This window comes from Cottoperca gobio, chromosome 6 (genome assembly GCF_900634415.1).
Source record: "Cottoperca gobio chromosome 6, fCotGob3.1, whole genome shotgun sequence".
Lineage (NCBI taxonomy): Eukaryota > Metazoa > Chordata > Actinopteri > Perciformes > Bovichtidae > Cottoperca > Cottoperca gobio.
Genome location: NC_041360.1, coordinates 13,885,148 through 13,906,898, shown reverse-complemented (window position 1 = coordinate 13,906,898; position 21,751 = coordinate 13,885,148). Strand labels below are relative to the sequence as shown.

At 44.1% G+C, this 21,751-nt stretch overlaps 1 protein-coding gene across 6 annotated transcripts in view; it reads left to right on the top strand.

Moving 5' to 3' along the window:
* The window catches only part of frmd4a (FERM domain containing 4A), a 101,708-nt gene that overhangs the window by 41,147 nt on the left and 38,810 nt on the right, over positions 1 to 21,751 (top strand). Inside the window, exons 1-2 of one of the 6 annotated variants that reach the window (XM_029433535.1) lie at positions 10,483 to 10,816; positions 10,955 to 11,097. The exons of 2 other annotated variants lie outside the window; for them this stretch is intronic. In XM_029433535.1, the coding sequence (XP_029289395.1) occupies positions 10,778 to 10,816; positions 10,955 to 11,097 (182 nt within the window). In that variant the 5' untranslated portion in view covers positions 10,483 to 10,777. Of the gene's footprint in view, positions 1 to 2,171; positions 2,501 to 10,482; positions 11,098 to 21,751 lie in introns of those variants that run through there. 3 more of the 6 variants (XM_029433537.1, XM_029433536.1, XM_029433539.1) reach the window with 3 other exon arrangements.

Here is a 21,751-nt window from a genome sequence, read left to right as displayed (position 1 = left end):
AAAACCCAGACACTCCAGACACTTTGTTTGCGCCTCTGTCATTAGCATCTCTCATAACCAGGTAGTGATCTTCTCTCCTTCTTTTCTATCTCTTCTCTCTCTCTCTCTCTCTCTCTCTCTCTCTCTCTCTCTCTCTCCTCTCTCTCTCTCTCTCTCTCTCTCTCTCTCTCTCTCTCTCTCCTTGTATGCAGATTTGTTGGAAATGTATTAATAGTGGTTAGTTCATTTTGAGGACAGCTGGTGTGAACCGATCCAGCACAGTGAAGTGATTTTTGGAGTTTATGCCTTATTATGTATGCAGTTTGCAAATCCCATTTGCCTTTTGTTTCTGCATGCTTGTTGACTGAAATGGGTCATTGTGTATCTAGCCCAAGGCATCAAGAATAGTAACATGTTTACTTATTTATTTATTTTTCCTTCTTTTCCTCCTGTCAAGACGAGGGTTTATCACCTCACTGGATTGAGGCAGTGGAATTCAAAAAAAATCTCAAATGTAAAAGAAAAACCCCAAAAGAGCTGCGGAGGAGAACAAACGAACACAAACCATACTTAAACTGTTCAATTAGACAGTGTATTGTCAACTCCCTGTCAAGGTGTCATACGAGCTCCATATAAAAGCAGCGAGGTTTTGTCTCCTGAATCAGCAGTGGCTGTTAATCTCTGTCATCCCGATCTGAATTAACATCAGACGCACACATCACACAAAGTACCGGGGACAGTGCAATGACAAATGAATTGAGGATCTTTTTGGTTCCCTTTTCAATTCCTCCAGGCTGACATCTGCAAGACCTGGATGTCTGCAAACTAAGTTTATGAATAGCCTCCTGATATTTCTCATGTAGGCCGCAGTCACTCACACACTGATGTGGGCCAGGGTATTGAATAAATAATGCTTACTGGGGATTACCACTGCAGATGTTTTTTCTCCTGTATGCTTGTCACACAGCTTTAGCACAATGCATGTGTTTTGAGTGTGTGTGTGTGTGTGTGTGTGTGTGTGTGTGTGTGTGTGTGTGTGTGTGTGTGTGTGTGTGTGTGTGTGTGTGTGTGTGTGTGTGTGTGTGTGTGTGTGTGTGTGTGTGTGTAAGTGTGACATATACAGTAGTATCATGGCACTGAAGCCATAAAGCAATGATATGGGGGATGGAATAGGCTTGTTTGGTTGCTCATTTTGACTGTTGGCTTTAATCAGATTGTATATCCTATGACCCAGCATCCAATCACCTCATAACTGTGATAACTAGGCTAAATCATGCTGGTTATAATACAGTGCTGCTGGCTTTCGATAGCTAGCTGACCTATTCCAGATGTTAGCTGTTATAAGCGTGAACCTACTCTACATGCATGTGTGCATATGTGCGTACGCCTACATATGTATGTGTGCATGTGTGTTGATCCACTTAAGTTAATCAGCTGACAGTTCAGTATTGATGAGAATATGACAGTAAGTCACTAGGTGCAGCTTTAACTCATGAGTCCAATAGCTTTAATGGACATGTAAAGACCACCGTGGTGGAAACAGAGAGGACTGACTCAGCTCTGTGTGGTTGAAGCCATCATGATAAAAGATCTCTGCTGGAGCCTCGCAGCTAAAAGTCTACCAATGTCACAGCTTTGTGTGGAAAAAAATTCAGACCAATTTCCATACTTTTCTGCATGCAGACGATGAACCAAGTGATAAGATGGTCAATATTTGCATGCATGAGTATTGTGCGTGCTTGACTGCAAGGGTGTGTGTGCGTGTGTATTCCCCCTTTTTATGCTAGAGAGAGAGAAATCTGGATGTGGGATTTCAAAGATAATCTCCCTACCAGATGGCAAAACATCCCATATTCCTTTTGAGGTTCCATATGTGATCCCCTGTAAGGGCTGTGTGCGTGTGTGTGTGTGTGTGTGTGTGTATGGTGGGGGTATATATGCTCACACACAATTATTATTGGATCACGTGACACAAGCGCGTATGCTAATAACAGCCGTAACGTCACATTAATCCAGTGACCTGGTTAAGCCCCCAACTGAAGGAGTGTGGGAGGCAGGGAGGGGGAGCTGCCAGAGCCGGAGAAGAGAGAGGAGAAGAGAGAGGAGAGACAAAGCGCGCTCCCTCTCCCTCTCACACACTCTCACACACTCATTCACCTCCTGAGCGGCAGAGTGGAGCGTAGCTAAGAGGAGCAGAATGGGAAGTGGGAATTAGAAGCAGAGAGAGGCACATAGGACTGGTGTGGGGCTGCTACACACACATACACACACACATTCACTTACATCACACGTCTTTCCTCATACACACCCACGCGCCAAGCTCGCGTGAAAGCCGGCAGCCAGGCTGGACGGGAAGGCGAGGACACCCACCTCACAAACCTGCACACATGCTCGCACACCTACGGACACACACACTCTGGAGCGTACTATGGGGGTCCAGGGAGTGATGACGCCTGGGAGAACCCGCCGGCTGATGCTTAAACTGCCGGTGGGGACTCTACGAAGGAACAGTGGAGAGAGGGTAAGACCCAAGCTTCCCTCAATTCCTCTATCACACTTTCTTCCTTCTTCTCTGACTTTGTGTCTCCCTCTTCTCTGTGGCCGTGTCTTGCGTGTGTGTGTGTGTGTGTGTGTGTGTGTGTGTGTGTGTGTGTGTGTGTCTGTGTGTGTGTGTAAATGGGATTTAAAAAGATTCTTGGCTAATCCAGGGGGCGGTATTAGATTTGAATTGGTGGAAGGCAAGTCAAGAGCAAAGCTTTTAATCTCCACAGTGGACAATACTTCTCTGTGTCTCTCTTCCTGTCAATCCGAGTCTGTCAATCTTTCCAGAGCTCAGTCTGTCTCTGTCACTGCTAATGTATTTCACTGCAGTCCTCGGTTTTCAAGGTTACAGGGGAAGTCTCACCGTGGGAGAGCTGGCTTTGAGTGCAGCTCGTTTGCCCGTCACTGTCAACGGAATTGAACTGACTTGAGACACTAGTTAGCTTCCTTTTATCAAGAAAAGCCACACATAGCCTTGTCTTCAGCGTGCAGTGCAGGATCCCCTCCTGCCCAGGCTTTTCACACACATTGGGAATCAGTTGGTCTGCCAGGCATCAGAAGCTTTAGAGTTTATGTGTTTGTGTAAATCTAGTGGGTGTGGACTAAAAGCAGAAGATAATAGTTTTCCAGTTAAGCTCAAGACGTGGAATGTGTGTTGCAAAGTTAACCTTTATGTCAGGTGTATCGACAGGCTGTAACCTGCCAGGTGATTCACCTCTTTTGCTCTTCCACCGAGTTGTTTACACCACGAGAAAGCTGCGCGTGTGTGTGTGTGTGTGTGTGTGTGTGTGTGTGTGTGTGGACAAAGGAAGTAGGACTCAAGTTTGCAGCTGTGAGTGTATTTGTGTTGCATTCATTCTGTGATGCACGTCAAAACTCTTTCATGTTGTAAATACGGCCGTATTAAGTGAATCAGATTTAAGTAGAGTGCGTGTGCAGGTGATGAGCCTGCTGGGTTTACGGCTCATCCAAACTGCTTGCCCAAATATTATAAAGTGCCTATTGGATCGTACAGAATTGAATTTAATCTCCCTTTTTGAAAATCTCAGTCTTCCCTACTTGTGATGTGACTGTAGTTTCATTAACACGCCTCTTTGAGTGAGTGTGACTTCTGGGAATCGCTGATCTCTTTGTAGTTCTCTCTCTGATTGAGAGTGTACACTGAGGATACAGTATTACGCACAAGCACACATACTGTACTGTGCATCATAAATTATACAGTATGGCTTCTATATATTGGATGAAAACAGCTTCCACTTTAATAAGCCCGGACATATTCCCACTCTGATTCAACTCAACAATAACTACTATAACCTTCACATCTCCTCACACAGAAACGCATATAGCACAACCTGGTAAATGTTTGTGCTGAAGTAAGCATCTTGAGACGTCTTCAAATGTGTTCTGATGCTTTCAGGTCTCATTATCCAAAGACTTCAGGTCGTGTGTCATCAATTCTGTAGCGGCTGGAGAACTGAACAACTGTGATCTAACTGGCTGGTTGTCGTAATACTGCTTGATTGGGAGGAACTGAATATTCACTGTCCTTTTCAGAGAAGTAATTGCTACTGGTTGATTGGCTGGTTCCTGTACACACACACACACACACACACACACACACACACACACACACACACACACACACACACACACACACACACAGTCACCTTAATTAATGGAGAAAAGCAGATTTTCTCACACAGGAATGAAGGGAGGTCTCTCTCTCTCTCTCTCTCTCTCTCTCTCTCTCTCTCTCTCTCTCTCTGTCTCTCTCTCTCCTCCCATTCTCCTTGCAACCAGCTGTGTGCAGACAGGCTGAAGGGGGATTACTTATTGTGATTTACATACACTCACTCGCATTATTGTACCGTGTACTGGAAAAATGACTGAATAGATGGATGCTCATCGGCTTGCTGTGGGAGGCAGTGAATGCTTCAGATTTTCGAAATAGTTATCCATCAAACCATCGACAAAGATGTTTTTGAAAAGAGAATTTAAATCGTCAGACTGCGTGATACTTCTCCTCAGTGATCGACCGGTTTCCCTCGAGGCTATGTAAAGGTTGACTGTCTGTTGGGTTATGGCTTTACCTGCCAATGTCCTCGCTGAGCCACTGAAAATACTTTCACTTCTACGCACAGCTGCAGCTTTGTCCTGCCCCGACTTGTCATGTTAGATAACTCATTGTTTTATCATCCAATCTCCACCTTATGTAAGTGCGTGAGCTGCATAGAAGTGTAACAGCATACAGAAGAAATATTCATAAAAATCTGTATTTATAAGCAGCTGACTGAGCAGAGTAGAGCGTTGTAGAGGAAATGTTTATTGCTGCGAGCTTAGATCCAGCTAAATGCATTTTTCACACTTAAGCTTAATTTCTTTTTATGTGATTCAGCATTTCCCAGTGAACATGCAGAGATGTGTAGGTGTGCATCGCCACTGGCTATACACTTTTCTCCAAAACCATTAGCATTCGTTAAGTTGTTTGAGAAATATTTTCAAAAATGGATCCTCCAGAGTGCAAAAAAGGGGGGACCACCTTCTCATCTGTGCCCTGTCACTCATCTAATGCAGATGAATCGCCTCACGTCTCTGTCAGTGGTTTCTGATGGATGTGGGTTCCTATCACAGTTAATTGAGTAATATCTACAGGGAGAACATAGAGCGTCTTTGTTCACGGTCAACAGCTATGACACATCTTAACAAAACGTGCCTCGTTAACTCCAGAACAATAGGAGAAGAGGCAAACTTGATTACTCTCCTTTTTCTCTATGAATCACTTTCTCTTCTATAACCCGTTCCCCCCTTCTACTCCTCGTGATCGTAGCTCAGAATCCTTTCTTCGTAGCTAGACCTGTCATGCTTCTTTCCCCCTCATTCCTCCTTTTTTTTGGCTCTTGCATACCTTTCATTACAACAGTTTAGAGAGAGTAAAAGTGGCAACACATAAAAGAAATGTATCAGCCTGGACAAAATAGGACAGAAGGACTCAAAAAACACTAGAAGTTTACAGTATAATATGATGATAATAAATTGCACAGTTGGTGTTGACCGTTTCTTTTAGGGATGTTTACTGTTTAGATTACCTCTGTGAGGGCCTGAATTAGGATTATCCTCCTCTTTTGGTGTCCTGCTATCATATTAAGCTGCTCAGCTCTTTTCTGTGAAATTAAGAACAAAAACAACAAACAAAGAGAAGACGAGAAAGAGCGAGACATGCGTGCATGTGTGTTTGTGTGTGTGTGTGGGGGGCTCTAAACAGACAAAAAACATTTCAGATTGGAGGAGGTTAAATCGCTCTCCAAGGAAACATGTTGTTGTCAGGGGCACCACGGGGGAGCGAGGGGTTTAAAGGTAGGAGGGGTGGATCACTGTCAGAGGAGTTCACACAGGCACACACACACGTAGAGACACATGCATATGTTTTAAACACACGTTCATGAGCAGAATAAGAATGCAAACACACAAAAGAATGACTGTAATTTAAGGCCTGAAAGCGAGAAGCTGCCAGGCAGGTGGTGAGGCAGGAATACTAATCGATCCTTGTTACCTTTAAAACACCGCATCTGCACCAATCACAGAGAAGGTCAGCACTGGACTCTGGCATTCTGTGGGTCAGGTTGATACTTGTTTCTCATCAGGCTGATCAAATTGTCTCGACATTAGAGTCAGGATTCATTTGAGCTGCTGCGGAGTTGATGTGGACACCGAAGGAACAACATTCAAAATGAGTTCCTGTTTAGTTTCCTTTTATCAACCCTCTGTTGTTCCCCCTGCAGCTCCGCTCTGCCTCACTACAGTATTGATTCACCGGGATCTCAACCTGCCCCCAGGACTGTAGGTGAGAGAGTTGTGGTCAGTCTGTCCAATTAAAGAGACAAAGAAAAGGGGAAAGAGGGGAAGAAAGAAAGAAAGAGGTGGGAATAGCTGGAGCTAAAGGCTCCTGAAGGCCCCTCTTGCACCACACCCTGTTTGGTCTGAAAGGGGACCCCCCTTTTCTCCCCAAGGCAGCTCACAAGGAAGAATGTTTTTTGAGGAAAAGAGGAAAGGGGGGAGCACATGGGAGACTCCCACTCTGCCTCTTTCATCACTCTCTGCTATGATTTATTTTTTTCTGTCTTTTATTTCCCATCCAAAATCAACCCGCACAGCTGCGTACAAGTTCAAAGTAAATCTGAACAGAGTACGATCAAACAATGCAGAGATGATCGCCTATTGACTGTGAGTGAAGGCTGAAGAAGGCAGTGAGCTGCTGATAATGTGTTTTCTCTATGGAGACAGTTTTCTTGCAGGGTAGCTATGGTGAGAGTGGACTCCTCCGTCCTCTGCCAAAACATCCCCAGTGGATGGATGTGTGTGTGTGTGTGTTCCCATCCTCTGCCACATTCATGCAGAGCTCAGAAGGATTGCTTCACTATCTCTCCTTCTGTGTGGAATCCTTTTAAGAAAGAGAGACAGAGCAGAGAAAAGCAAAAAAAGACGAGTGTGGGTTGCTGGGAAGGAGTCTGTCGGATTCCATCGGATTCCATCTTCCCCCAAACAGGATGTGGAGACCCCGAAATGTTCCTTAAATATCCCAGCACAATCTGTGCTCTTTGTTAGACAGAGATAACACGACTCAGTGAGAACGGAGGCACTGTCTGTGACTCACTTACATGAAGGGGTTTATTCATAGTTTGTGTGTGTGTGCTGTCGAAGTCTGTGTGTGAATCCCGTGGTGACAGAATAAGAGGAATAGAAAGGAGAGTTGGGCAGAAAAATAAATAATTTCTGTTGTAAAAATGTTTTTAAATGGTAAAGACTTTCTTGAAGATGTTGTAGGAGTGTATGGGTCTGTGTGTGTGTGGGGGGGCGAGTGTGTGGGTGTGTGTATGAGTGACAAAGAAACAGAGCGGGAAAGGGTTAGAAAGAGAGAGAGAGAGAGAGAGAGGGAGAGGGAGAGGTGCAGTCTCTGGTTTTCCCGTGGGTGTACTGCAGTAACATAGTAATCCTCATTAATATTTATCTGCCAGGCAAAGTGGAGAGAATGATTAGCTTAGGTGTGTGTCTCTGTGTGTGTGTATGTGTGTGTGTGTGTGTGTGTGTGTGTGTGTGTGTGTGTGTGTGTGTGTGTGTGTGTGTGCGTGTGTGTGTGTGTGTGTGTTTTCTTGAGTGCACTGCACACCCCTTTGTGGATGTGTGTATAACATATTACAGCATATAACACGTGAACTAGGTCAACTTCTATACTTAAGAGTCTAACAAGTCCTGATACTTCAAAGGTTTTGTGTCATCGTGGGGGTTTCTCTTTGCATGCATGCACACTAAACAGTATTTTTTAAGAATTCCAAGCGCACATATGAAAACTGAAGCTCATGCACATACATTCTCACACACGCATACGTAGACATAAAGAAGCTCCCTGCTTTTATCCCCCTTTCGAGCCACGTTAGGTTCTGTTATTGATTTCCCTGCTTGCACCTCTAATACAATCACATTAAACTGAACTGATCGGAATTGAATTTCAGACTGGGTCTATACACGTATGCCACTTACAATGTCCGTCAAAGTGGTGGTGTGTGGATGGGTGGGTGTGCTGCAAATGAGCCTATAAGAATATATAGCCTGCAAAAGATGCCAGGTTTACAGTCAGAAGTAATTCAGCAGTCGTACCTGTCCAACTTCTCCTGTGTGTCATATGCACTTTCTACTCTCTTGAGCGCCTTTTTGTAAATTTGTGTGCCATAGTGCCTCAGCTGAGAATGTTCTGGTGAATTTATAGAGTCTGTGACCCATTTCCCTCCACTGCTCTCCGTCTCTCTCTCCTCTCTCTCTCTCATCTCCTCTCTGAGCTCTCTAATCATCCCTCTCAGTATTCTCTTTCTCGCTCTTTTCTCTTCCTCTCTCTCTTCTTGCTCTCTTTCTCTTTTCTTTCTCTTTCTTCTTCTCTCTCTTTCTCTTTCTCTTTCTCTTTCTCTTTCTCTCTCCTCTCTCTCTTTCTCTCCCTGACTTTGCCTGCACTCAAATATAACACGCCTGAGTGGAGATCAGAGAGCAGGAGGAAGATTGAGAGATGGGGAGAGATATGAGGGAGAGATGAAAGAGGGAGAGAGAGAGAGATGGAGAGAGGAGAAAGTAAGGGGAAATGGAAGATAATACTGAGAGCAGGAGATGAAGTCAAGACTCCTTTTCCTGTTTCCTGTCTGTGTCAGGACCTCACAACTGACTGGGTACAGGTTTGAAGTTTTCATCATCAATATGAGGATGAATGCGTGTGAGAAAGAATGAAATAACACACACATTTTCTCACTGTTGGGCTGACAATTCCTGTCAATCACAAGGCTGATTGTAAAATCTCAAACGGTGTCTTCTTCTCTCTGTCTTATTACTATGGTAACAGCCGACCCTCTTGTGCTGACTGTTTACATCACATGGCCTGTGTGACCTTTCCCAGGATTCAGTGGGACATTGCACGCACATAGAATCATGGGAACAGTGTACTGTCATACCTAACCTCCCGCCCCCCCCCCCTCCTTACCACAACAAATATTTACACCCCTCATAAATTACAGTGGCTGGGAGGTGAACGTCTCCAGTCTTCATGTGTAGCTCCGGCCAAACCCTGACTCATTTCGGAAAATTCACACTATAGGAATGCCACACATTCCTCATGGGTTTCTCAAGACACAACGGCAACTTGAGGCCCTGCGATAGAGGGATGAGAAAAGTGGTGCTGTGGAATGAGGGGTCTTGAAGTGGTTGGTGAAATTAAGTAGGTCTACATTTAAAAAGAAGCAAGCTTATTGCATTATTGGGGATTAGGATGTGCAGTGAACTTAATGCAATCCATTCAATTAGCCATTTGTGGAAAATATAGAATGAAAGAGAGATAAAGAAAGATAGAAGGTTTGTTCAGTATATTTGATTAATGCGCTAGCAGTAACTCAGCAGTACAGGAGTGACCTCTTGCATCGATAAAGCCCTCCATGAATCAGAGTGGGCTAAGAAAGACCATTTAATCCTCCTACAGTCATATTTGGTTTAGTAGGAAGGCAGAGAATTATTGTATGGTTCAGAGTTATTGAATCTTCTATATTGATCAAGGCTCTGAGAGGAAAGTGGAAAAAGTGAATCGGTTCATATTTCAGCTTTTTTCTTTTAAAATGTTTAGACTAACATAAGAAACTCTTAGTGACACAGAAGATCAAGACATGGCTGCTGGAGCTAGAAAACGTATGTGCCTGTGTTTTTGTTTTTTTAAACAGTGTTGTTAAGCCAAGAGTCTATCACGGACTGGCAAGGACACACACACACACACAGACTGTAGGCTTGGCACAGGTTGTATGTGGGGGTTGTATTGCCTCCATGTGGCCATTGTTGCAAATGAGTGTGTTTAAGCAAATGTAAGATAAGCTTCACTGTAGATTCCTCAAATAAACAATCCAGTTTGACGTAAATTAATCATATTATGCTTTGCACATTCGGTGCAAGAATAATGGATTTGTATAGCAGCAGATGGGTCAGACATTCATGAATTGTTTTTGGAAGAATGTTAACGGGTCATGTCAGCATACTCCAGCCTGGGAAAATGGGTTTAGAGGAAAAATGTTTCCTTTTTTTTATAAATATTCTGGCTACAATCCCAGTGTTGTTATAAAGTAGCAAACTCATGACTCTAGAGACCAAATGTTAGCATTTTATGCATGTAGTGTCTTCTTCAATCATACAGAAAGTGTCCATTCTGATCAGGTGTGTGAGGAGGCGTGCAACCTGTAAGCACGCCCCTCTCTCCTTGAAAAGTGAGACAGTGAGAGTGCTGTCGTCTGCCAATCTCTCCGGTTCTGGAGTGGTTGCTCTCCATGCGAGCTGCGAATGAGAGTGCATATCGCTTTAAAAACAACTACCAGTCAGGGAGACTAAGAGACCGGCTGCATTTCCTTAGTGGGAATGTTTGTGTTTGTGGCGGACGGACCAACGGACGGAGGGTGCATTGCTTCAGTGAGAAGAAGGGAGGAGGAAGACGAGAGAAAGAGTCAGCAGGGGCCACTAGCTGTGTGGGACTGGGACAGAAGGACCAACAGGGTTTGACCTTGAGCAGACGTCCGACCGCTGAATCCCAGAGAGACTGAGAGGACAGAGAGGGACAGAGGCAGGAGAGGAGACTATCCTGTCTCTCTGTGGCTTACCTCTGGAGATGACCTAACTATTATCTCGTGGAGCTAGGTGGCGGCATCAGGAGGACAATAAAGGCTAATTATTTCTAATTACCTGGGTCTCTATGGATTTGACTTGTAATGGCTCACCTGTGCAAATAAAGGTTTGTAAATGTACCTGTGGATATCCTATTGATATCAGCTCATACTGCTATACTGTACATACCTCTGGAGTTGTGGCTCTCATCATCCCAGAGAGTGTGTGTTCAGGGAAGTAATGGAGGCAGTCTTGTTGGGTCTAGACGAGGCGGTCTGCACTCGGCAGGGTCTGCTGTGGACTCTCACCTCAACAGCCCTCCGACGCCTTCGTGTGCATGCAAGGAACCTTCCTGCACCCCTGCATCTATTACACACACATAGGTGTGCGTCAAGACCACTCTATCAGGTAGGCTGCACCTCACATGCACACAAAACAAACATAAACTAGATGTGCATCTCATTCAACTACTTAATGCAGCGATTACATTTGTAACCACCAACCTGTGCCACTTGCGAGAGACAGATAAAAGGTACAGGAATTATAAATGAATGATTCCACACTTCTGTCAAGGCCTTCGACCAAAGGAGAGAGGCACAGAGTGGACAGATGATGTATTGAAGGCCAGGTGTGTCCTTCAGGCGATAGACCGGGGCCAGAGACAGGGGCAGGGTTAAACATGACTGATTTGTTTCATTAAGCATGGAGTACAGAACTTGGTTAGATGTTATGTCGGTGTTCCTGCTAGTGAAATAGGACACACATGCGGACATAGTTTTATAACACACAGCTCAGGTGCAAGTGGAGCGTTGTCCCGGAGAGTTCAGAAAGCTTTGTTTTACATTGTTGCCCCTGTGTAGAGTGTTCCTTTTGTAGTTGTTCTTGTACTCAGGAAGCAGAGCTTTAACAGGAAGTTGTGTTGCTAGGGTCACTATAAAGGAGTCGGTAACTAAGCTGTTGAGCCGGTAAGGTTTTCTGTGGCTATGTGAAAAGGGGGATGCTTGCACAGAAAACACACACAGACACTGTTTTATAGGCTGTCTGGTCGGTCACCATGCCTCCATCGCCTTACACATTTAATCTAACTCTGGTGACGCACTAAATGTGTCACCAGAGAACAGTTTCCCCGGTGAAAGAGTTATTTCAATTGTTTTTATTTAAAGCAACTGTGTCTTTTGGGCCTTGTGTTGCTGTGATTCAGCAAATTGCTTGATCAGTATTCTCTTCACCATGTCTGAATTGGTACTCAGGCCTTTCATGGATCCATTAGTATTCCCCAGGCGTCTCACCTGCCCTGTGTGCAGCTGGCACTACCAGGACAAACGCAACAGGCTCACAGAGAGAGAGACTCTGTTGCACACACTGTACTGCGTAGCACAAAACTATCCTACATCACCAATGGAGTAACTTAAATACATGTACATGCACTCAAACATAACACACACACACACACCATCTGCCTTTTCCTGTCTTTTTGCCCTAATTCCTTTATTCTCAAGAGGGGAATAAACTGGATTGTTATTTTAACTTTGGTCTTCAGATGTGTTTTTATGTGGCTCCTATGTTTAAGCATCCTGAGGGAGGGCAACACAATAAGAGGAAACTGAAATAACAGACCAGACCTCCCTAAGACAAACCTGTCCTTAACCCCCCCCTCCTGGTTTAAAGACGCACAAACGTCTGAAAGAGGCCACACTAAAATTCCTTTCAATCAGAGGTCTTTCAGCCCATTCACAGACATCCTCTGGACGAGTGCTTTGATGAGCAACAAACAATATCTCCCCCTGGCCTGATGAAATGGTACAATCCAAGGTGGAGCACATAATAGTGGAGGGAGTTGCAAATGTAGGGAAGGAGGGGTCAGGCTTCAGGATGGGGATATCCCTGGCTCACTGTACTGCCTCTAAGCCTGGCGTCCTCTATAACTGTTAATGAGATACCCAGCCACACACAATTGGCACACACACAATGAAGAGGGGGAGAGGGAGAGGGGACTTCACTTTGTCTTTTATATTTTAATCTTTATATCCCTCCACTCATTTTCCACTTTCTTCTTTCATCCTGAACTGAAAATACATTTCCACTCCGGTGCTCTGCCCTAAACCTGTTCCCCTATGTCACTCTGACGCGCTATTTTTGCTTTTTTTTCCCCTACTTAAATTACTTCTTCATCTCTTATTTAACTCTCTCTACTCCCTTTTCAACTCTCACTGGAGAAGACACCCCTCACCAGCAGTCCTACATACTCAATCAGGACACCAGCCCAGATATTTTACTGGCGCTCCAGTGTGTGACACATATGTCGAGGTGATCAATTTACACTTTGCATGTTACGTGGACCAGCGCCCTGTGTGATTGAGCTGTGGCGTTACAGTACCCAGCAGACTGCAACATTTGTGAAGTGTTGTTTGCTCACACGCTTATGTCTCATGAGAGAAGGCAACCGCGTGTTCACACTTTCATACATCAGGCTGAGTAATATTGACTCAACAGCCTCCAGTCACACATTTTCCTCTGGTGGTATAACCCTTTAAGTAGGGTTAGTACGGTCAGGCGTGTGAGGGCAGTGCTCTGCTGTGTTGTGTTAGACAGCGTCTCTAGGTAATTGTTGCATTGTGTCATTTCTTAAGTTGCTTTCCATTCGCATTGATTTCATCTTTGTATCACCTTGTATCATTTTTTTTTCCGGTCCCCCCTTCCGACCCCATCCCACCTGCAGGATATCCTGCATGGGTAAGCAGGGGTAAGGACAATAGCAAACACAGGTGCTTGGACTTCCCCTGAGTTGCCAGAATTCCTTTTTACCTGTAATCATCACAGTCCTGTAACTCACAAGACTTAATACAAGCCATCATTTTGTTCTTAAGAATGTGAAGTGACATGTTGTTGAGCAAAGCTCATCCTCAGTGTGTTCAACATCCTTGTATCCTACATAGACCAAGTTTATTTCCTGTTAGAGTGCTTGCTAATAACAGTATCTGACAGGAAGTACGTTCTCCTCTGTGTCAAATTAATTTCCATTCAAGCTGTTTCCTAGCAACGCAATTCCACTGGAAATATTTATACATATTTAAAATCTAGCATTATGTCACATCAATCATACATATTCATTAGACTTCACTGCTCTGTTAGCTTGCATCATATTTGGGAATGAAACCCGGTCCAGTTTACTCCCACTGAGGTCATCTGGTCCTGCTTCCTGTGAGAATAGCTCTGTCACTGATCGTAGTCCTTTCCCACTGACGAGTCCCAGTCCATCGTGATACGAAGCAGAGACACAGCAGCACAAGTTTAAAATAACCAAGACACACAATCCTCCCTCTGTCTAGGAGCTGGATCATTGGTGTCTTTTCTATAACATCCTTTGTTTGTTGTCTGATAAGCTGTGGGCTCTCAGTCAAACCATGGTGTTTTCAAGCGAGTGGATTTCTTGGAAGAGCAGTCCACTGTGACTGCCAGCAGCTCCCCTGAATCAGGACGTGATTGTACTCATTTCAGGTTGTTAAGTCTCTCCGACTCTCATGTTCAATATATCATTCATTTGTTCAGATTCCACTGAAGCAGTTGTCAATAATTAGAGTTGTACCAGGCAGGCAAATATCCAAGACGGGAAATTTGCACGTCCTCACTAATTCCCAGTCTTATTCCTTTTTCCCTGTTTTCCAGCCAAGTAATTATTGGATGTAGGTTGAAGTTGAACTTGTGACTTCCTACTGAAGAATGTTGATCACTATCCCTGTCTGGCAGCCATCTTTGTTCTCATTGCCAAACTCAGGATCTGTATGTGAGAAAATATTTTCCCAGAACCGACAGAGAGACTTTTGGTGAAGGGAGGGAGGGGTTGAGGGCCAGAAAGGACATTGTCTCAAATAGTTCCAGCGCTTTTGTTTATTTATTTTGGTCATTTTCTAATTTGTTTGCAACTAGCTGGAGGCATGTTTGTCTTTGATATCCCTGCATAGACGCACACGCTCAAACACACAAACACCCCTCTGTAGATTCTGTTGGTGGTTGAAGCCGTTTACAGTGTTTCCCTGGGGATAAAGTCTTATTTGCATAGTTCGTCTGGAAAACATTTCCACTGCTCCATTCCCAGGTTTATCAAATACCCAGTGTGTGAGTCTAAATGAGTGTGTGAAACAGAACAAGGAAGAGGGGGCCAGGCTTGTTTGTCTGAATAAGAAAAAGCACTGAAGAAAAAGGTTCCTGTGGAGATTCATCAACAGTTCAATCATGGCTAACACTTTTGTGTCACCACTCCATAAATCATAAATCATGATAAAAAATTGTATCTGTCGTTCATATTTTGTTGATATAAATGTGTTTGACGAGTCTCCTGGTGATCTGCGGGCTTGTTACATGTTAAACATTTAAAGCACGACACCCCTCCTCCCTCATGTGTCATGTCATTTAGTTACTGTGCAACATAAGCTTCTTAGCCACGCTAGAATCTAATTCCTCTGGTAATGTGTGAACATGGCTCACGACTGTACAGGACGGCCAGTCGCTTGATTACATGTGTTTGCACCCTCACCCTCGTACCAGACAGTCATGCCAAAGCACTGTTCTGATTTAAGGCATATTATTAAATAAAAACAGGAGGTATGCAAGGGAAATCACAATGTATTGTTGCATGAAACACAACAATACAGTGTTTTTGATTTCATATGAAAGGATGGCCAGATATGAACACTTTCCCAGATATCAGTTGCCATGTTAGAGACTATTCAGATGTGATGATCAAACCCACAGATTGCAATATCTTGCTTGTGTTTTATCAGGCCACGATTGAGCGACCTATTGATACATCTGGTTGGTATCCCTCTAAATCCTCTAAGTGTGTCTGAGTCGTGGCCAGAGTCACAACTGAGTGGCCAGCGCGGACACAAAATAAGGTTTTTGGAGGTGCTCCTCTTGTATTGAGTGAAGTGATAGGTTTAACTGCGGCATTAGTGATGGGGATATAAGGGCTTATATTGTTTTAGGTTCAGAGGTTAGAGCCTGAGTATAGAATAGTAATCCCACAGGATTACTAAGAGAATCTGGTGAATATCTGAGGAAATCCCTCTCGGGGACTCCCAGATCCTCTGTTTTTTGTATGGATATTATATCCCCTAGCAGTCTGTCCACATGTGTTACTTTGTGTGTGTGAGGTTTAAAGGTGTGTATGTGCGTTAACTTTCAGATATGTCTTAATTTCCTCGAATCAAGACTTCACAGTTTACAACTAAAGCCTCCTCTTTACAGTCATAGTTGGACCACAGTATGTTCCCTGTAAAGACTGTACTGTGTGAGTCACATTAATGCTAAATGAGAGGGGGAAATGTGCATGCGTGTTCTGACGGAGTGGAGCTTAATCATTGATTTCTCATGATCAGCCACTACATTATGTTTAAGAAGTCATAATTTTGAGATAAATATAAAAGCTGGAGGACTCCATTTTGACTCTCATACATTGGCCTCATGACTCGTGTGTGTGTGTGTGTGTGTGTGTGTATGTGTGTGTGTGTGTGTGTGTGTGTGTGTGTGTGTGTGTGTGTGTGTGTGTGTGTGTGTGTGTGTGTGTGTGTATGTGACTTTCAAGGTTTCCAAGGACCATAACTTACAGAACAAGCTTTGGACAAATAATTCGACCACTAAAACAAATAAATGAAGCCAGTTCACATCTGTAACCATGGCACATGATTTATAAGGTGTTTTTATTTATTAAGCAAAAGCTTTCCACCTCCTACCTTCAAATTATGGCTCCCCCCGAGGTGAAATGGCCAAATGGAAGACATTCAATACCTTTACAATGACGGGATTCCCTTTGGACAGGAGGAATGGTGCATACACACACACACACACACTCAAACACTCACACACACACACACATACACACACACACAGACCACACATACTTGCCAAAGGGCTCTCCCTGCAGATGAGCTGGGTCATTTTTCATTACCCTGGCTCAGAGGAATCAAGTGTGTAGTAATGGAGCACAGTCACATTGAGCCAAAGCAATAGAGGGATAAATCCCGGCAGCAGAGCACAGTAGAGGCAGACCAGACAGGCTGCAGGACTGAGCCTGTGTGGGGGTATATAGCTCTTTTTCACTCCTCTATCTGTCATCAGTATACCTCAGACTAGGAGCGCCTTGATAGCCAAGTGTTTACACTGCATGCCATATAAGCACAATGTCCTGGGTTCGATTCTGTCCCTGGGACCTTTGTTGCAGTCATACTCCTGTCTCTCTCCTCCCATTTCTACCCTGTCCTCTGTCAAATATAGGCAAATACCTCAGACTACATCCTGGGAGAAGATGAGAGAAAAGTCTTTATTATGGCTCCTCTATTTATCTGCCAGCCTCATCTCCAGTTTATTCCCACTTTCTATCCTACATGTCTGCTTTACCCTTCTCTTCCCCTGTGAATCTCTTGCCTCGTTGTGTTCACTGTTCAAATGAGCTGTTTTGTTTGTGTCTCGTTTTTATATACCAGTCCCTATACTGTTTTTGCACAGAAACCCTCTTGCATCACCTGAGCCATAACAGGGGGAGGGTTGAGGTGGAATGAGTTAGGGGGGGCTTGTCTTTGTAAAATTGTGGGTATAGGTTGACTTTATAGAGCGAAGGATTCCCTTGTCTTTGCCCTCCAACGATCATAATACTGTTGTCAGCTGGATTGAATCTCTTTGTGATGGAATCATTCATTGTGTGCCTTTTTACTTGAAGTGCATACCCCTGGGTCATACCTTTGCCTGTTACAGTGTCTGACCATTGTCTTACACAGTGCCTCCTCCTCTAAGTGCCCTACATTTCTGGCAGACTGTGCATTGTGGAGACAGCTAGAGCTCCTAGAAAGTTGCCATGACAACTTTTGTTTGCATCTTAGGTTGGAGAGCACGGGGGAGTGAGGCTGGTCAAACGTGTGTGTGTGTGTATGTGTGTGTGTGTGTGTGTGTGTGTGTGTGTGTGTGTGTCTGTCTGTCTGACAGCGCAGGTTGTGTCCATGCCTCTCAGCTTAAGAAGTAAGTGCTTTTAAAAACCTAAGAGATATTATGTGGATGGAAGCTCACCGAGCTCCTGTAAAGCCGGTGCCTTGAATGATGTTGTTCTGTGGCTGTCTCCTTAATTAGCCTGGAGGGTCTTTGGAGCCCCTGAAGGACACACACACACACACACACACACACACACACACACACAAGGGCAAAATTAGCAAAGAACAGAGAGGATTTGGGCGCTTTTAATCCAAAACCCCCTTTCTCCTCTCCCCTGCTGTTCTGGTCTCAGGGTACATGTTTAATAGGCTAGCAGAATACATTAGGACTGTGACACACACACACACACACACACACACACACACACACACACACACACACACACACACACACACACACACACACACATAGGAGTTTGCAAACAGGACTGTTTAATATTCAGCATGCTAAATGATTAGAGTGTTTGGTATTCTATCCAGTCACAGGACAGGGGATAGAGGCCACTGCAGTACACAGTGCCCTTGAGTTTAGGCCACGAGGTGTGTGTGTGTGTGTGTGTGTGTGTGTGTGTGTGTGTGTGTGTGTGTGTGTGTGTGTGTGTGTGTGTGTGTGTGTGTGTGTGTGTTTATTTGTTTATGAGAAACCAAAAGAAAAGTAGAGAGATAAAGAGAGGTCAATAAGAATGAAGATTCTCCATTGACGAAACAACGAGGTACAATTGGTTTACAGACACTAAAAGAGAGTACACACACACACACACACACATAGAGTGCAGAACCAAATACCCCGTTCTACGTCACCATGTCTTTCCACAAGCATAGCAAAGAGTATCAGTGAACGCAGGGTCACTCAGGTCTACGGTGATTTCTCACTGTGTAAATTATAGATGAAGAGAGGAGGTGTATGGGTAAAAGATCCTTCCCCTGTGATCGACTCTCTCACACACACACACACACACACACACACACACACACACACACACGCGCACTCACACACACACTGACAACCTCAAACCTTGCAAATCAACCCTCATGATCACTGAGACTGTGTTTCATTGAGATAAAAGTCCTGAAGACATGACATCCCTCGTACCTTTCTGTCCTGAACCTCTCAGCTCTTCTTGTTAGGCTGTCGGTGCTCTGGCTCCCCCTCTCGCTCCTTTCTCTTTGAGCTCTGTCCTTCCTCAGAGGCTACTTCAGTTATTGAACCACTTCATATCCATTTCATGTACATGTACGGCTACTTTTTAAGAGAGGGACATACACTGAGATATACACACAGACTGGTGTGCTTATAATGGCATTATCAACCAAGTGCTCCCTTTGGACTGGAATTTTAGGAATGTCCAACCTCGGTTAGTGAATGGCAAAGCCGGACCAGAAAAAGCAGCGCCTGAAAGAGAAGGAATGATAAACCGTGGAAGAAAGGCAGGTTGTCCCTCCTTTAAGAAATAGGCATAGTGGAATAATCCCTTTTGACTATCTTGAATACAACAAAATGTAAATAAGACATCAAGTGCAAACACATTAAAATTGTTGGTAGCATGAAAAAGGTGTCCAGCGGTGACTTGCTCTCAAACAGACACATTGTGGCGCAGTGTCAGCGTACTGTACCCATGAAAGGCTTTTATTTGCTTGGATGTCATCAAGGGAGACATTTGCTGTGGTTTTGTAGAGCTTTCTGTATTAAATGTACCTTCTAGCTATATGTGAGTGAATGTGCACACGTGTGCATGAAACCAGTGGCTGAGCAGAGGAGGTGGATAGGTGGTTACTAGTTGGCAGCTGAAAAGGAGATAAAACGTACAGCACAAGATAATACTCCATTCCTCACTGTTACAGTAATGACATAGTTATGCTGCATATCTATTTAGAATTTGTTTTGGATTATTTTACATCAGACAATGTGACCGTTCTGTGGGAACTCTGAAAAGAATGAAAACAAGAATTTTAGACCATCAGGATTTTATGAAGAACAAGGTGAGGTGGTTGGTGTTATGACTACAAGACATATTCAAATGTACTGCACCAATACAAATATTACCTCTCTGCCCTCCTGTGTTATCTTCACCACTTGTTTTCCCTTCTCTAACACCCAACAGAGTCACTCTGTCTCTGTTGCAAACCATTGGCTCACGTTTTGCATATTTCTTTGAGAATCTTTATTGGTTTGTTCTGTTGGTGAAAATATGACTGTAGCTTTGCTGTTGCATACATACCCATTTATATATCTATAGCTAACTATAGATGTGTAATGAGCATGTAAGAAGCAGCTTTTGTTCTCCTTCTGGGACTTTTTTGTCATGAGCCCAAGAGATGATGTCTAATTCTTTGCAATTCATTGAGAAATGAGGCTCCTCGAGATGCATATGCCAGCGACAGTGACCTGAGGCAGAACATAGATGTGTGTGGGTTCAGAACAACAGAAGTTTAGAATCACCCAGAATCTACTGTATAGCAGGATTTCTGGTGTCTTTCTTGTGCCTACTGAAACACCTCACAGGGATGTTCCCAATAAAAGCGCCTATGTAGGATTTGAAATTCATAAGCATCTCCATCTGTCAGTTTTTCGAGAAAGTTGTGATTCTATGTAAAAAATGTGGTGAAACACACTGAAAATATGAGAACGATATTTGGTTAAGTCTGGGAATGGTGCTTTGAAGTAAAATGGGAACAAAGCAGAGTTGGCTACAGAAATATCTCCAGTTTGTTTGAAGTGCCAGTGTGTTTCTGATTTTAAAAACACCCTAACTGGAACCACATTTCAGTCCCAAAGTCACTCACGGGCCGGGAGGGTGGAGCTCACACACACACACACACACACACACACACACACACACACACACACACACACACAAATAGACACTTAAACAAACAAAACAGATCTCTCCCGGTCAGTCGTTTCTCTAGACATTCCTGGCTGCTTTTCCATGACCCTCCCTGCTCCGTCTCACTCTGCCTGGATGGAGAAGATGGATTTGGCCGTGCTTTTATTTTTCCATCAGGTTTTCAATAAGCTATTCAACTGAAACTTTAGAATATCGAGAGCCACAATGTGTTTTGCTGAATCTTGTCTTGTAATCTAATCTGCACCACATGCAGATACTGTTACATTAAAATTGACGACGAGTCATAAAGCCTATTCAGCTACGATGATCTCAGCGTCATAAATCACCGTAGGACTGCTGGTGTCAGACCATGCTTGCTCTCAAAGTGACGTGTTTAAGAGTGTGTGTTTGTTTAGTCTCCATACATATGTGAGAGATGCAGACAGAGCAAGACAGAGAGTGAGAGCATGGTGTGTGTGTGTGTGTGTGTGTGTGTCAGTCTTAACTGCCTACCGCAGCGTCCCACAGTCAGGGTTAAAGAGATTCTCCATCTTGCTTCAATTAACCGCTCAGCGCTGTTTATATCACATTCCACCAATATAGGTTACCTTTTCCAACACAGACCATCATCCCTTTTCCCCGGCTCGACCCTAAAACCTGACTCTAATACCCACCGTCTGTTAAAGCCCACCTCACCCATCCAGATATTTCCCCTTTGGAGCCCTACACCATAGAAATACACCAGATCAGCACCTCATTACGACCACACCTCAGCCCGGAATAGAAGCCCACTGGCTCCATAACAAGGCTCTGTCAGGGCCCAGATATGTCACACCTACAAGTGTTTCTCACCTTGTGCTTCTTTGAAACACCCTCTGTAGGTCATTGAAAGGTGAGCATGTATAGGGAAGTTAAGTAGCATGAGCATCGGACAGAGAGGCTCACTAAATCCCAGCTGTTTGTTATCGTTCCTTCCTTCCTGCCTTGCTTCCTTTCTTCCTTCCTTTACCTCCGTGGCTTTTTCTGAGAATCTATCTCCCTCTCGTTAGGTTTCTCTGGAGCTCCTCACATCCATTCCAAACAGAAACATCATTCATAAACTCATGTAGTATAAGTGTTCAGAATCTTCCTACTACAATTTTTTTGCCCTCCTCCTCTGCCTTTGTCAGTTTTACCCCATTCCCCCACTGCCTGCATTGTCCCCTTCTTTCACCCTCCCTTGCATTGGTCAAACAACAGGGCCCTTGTGATAGC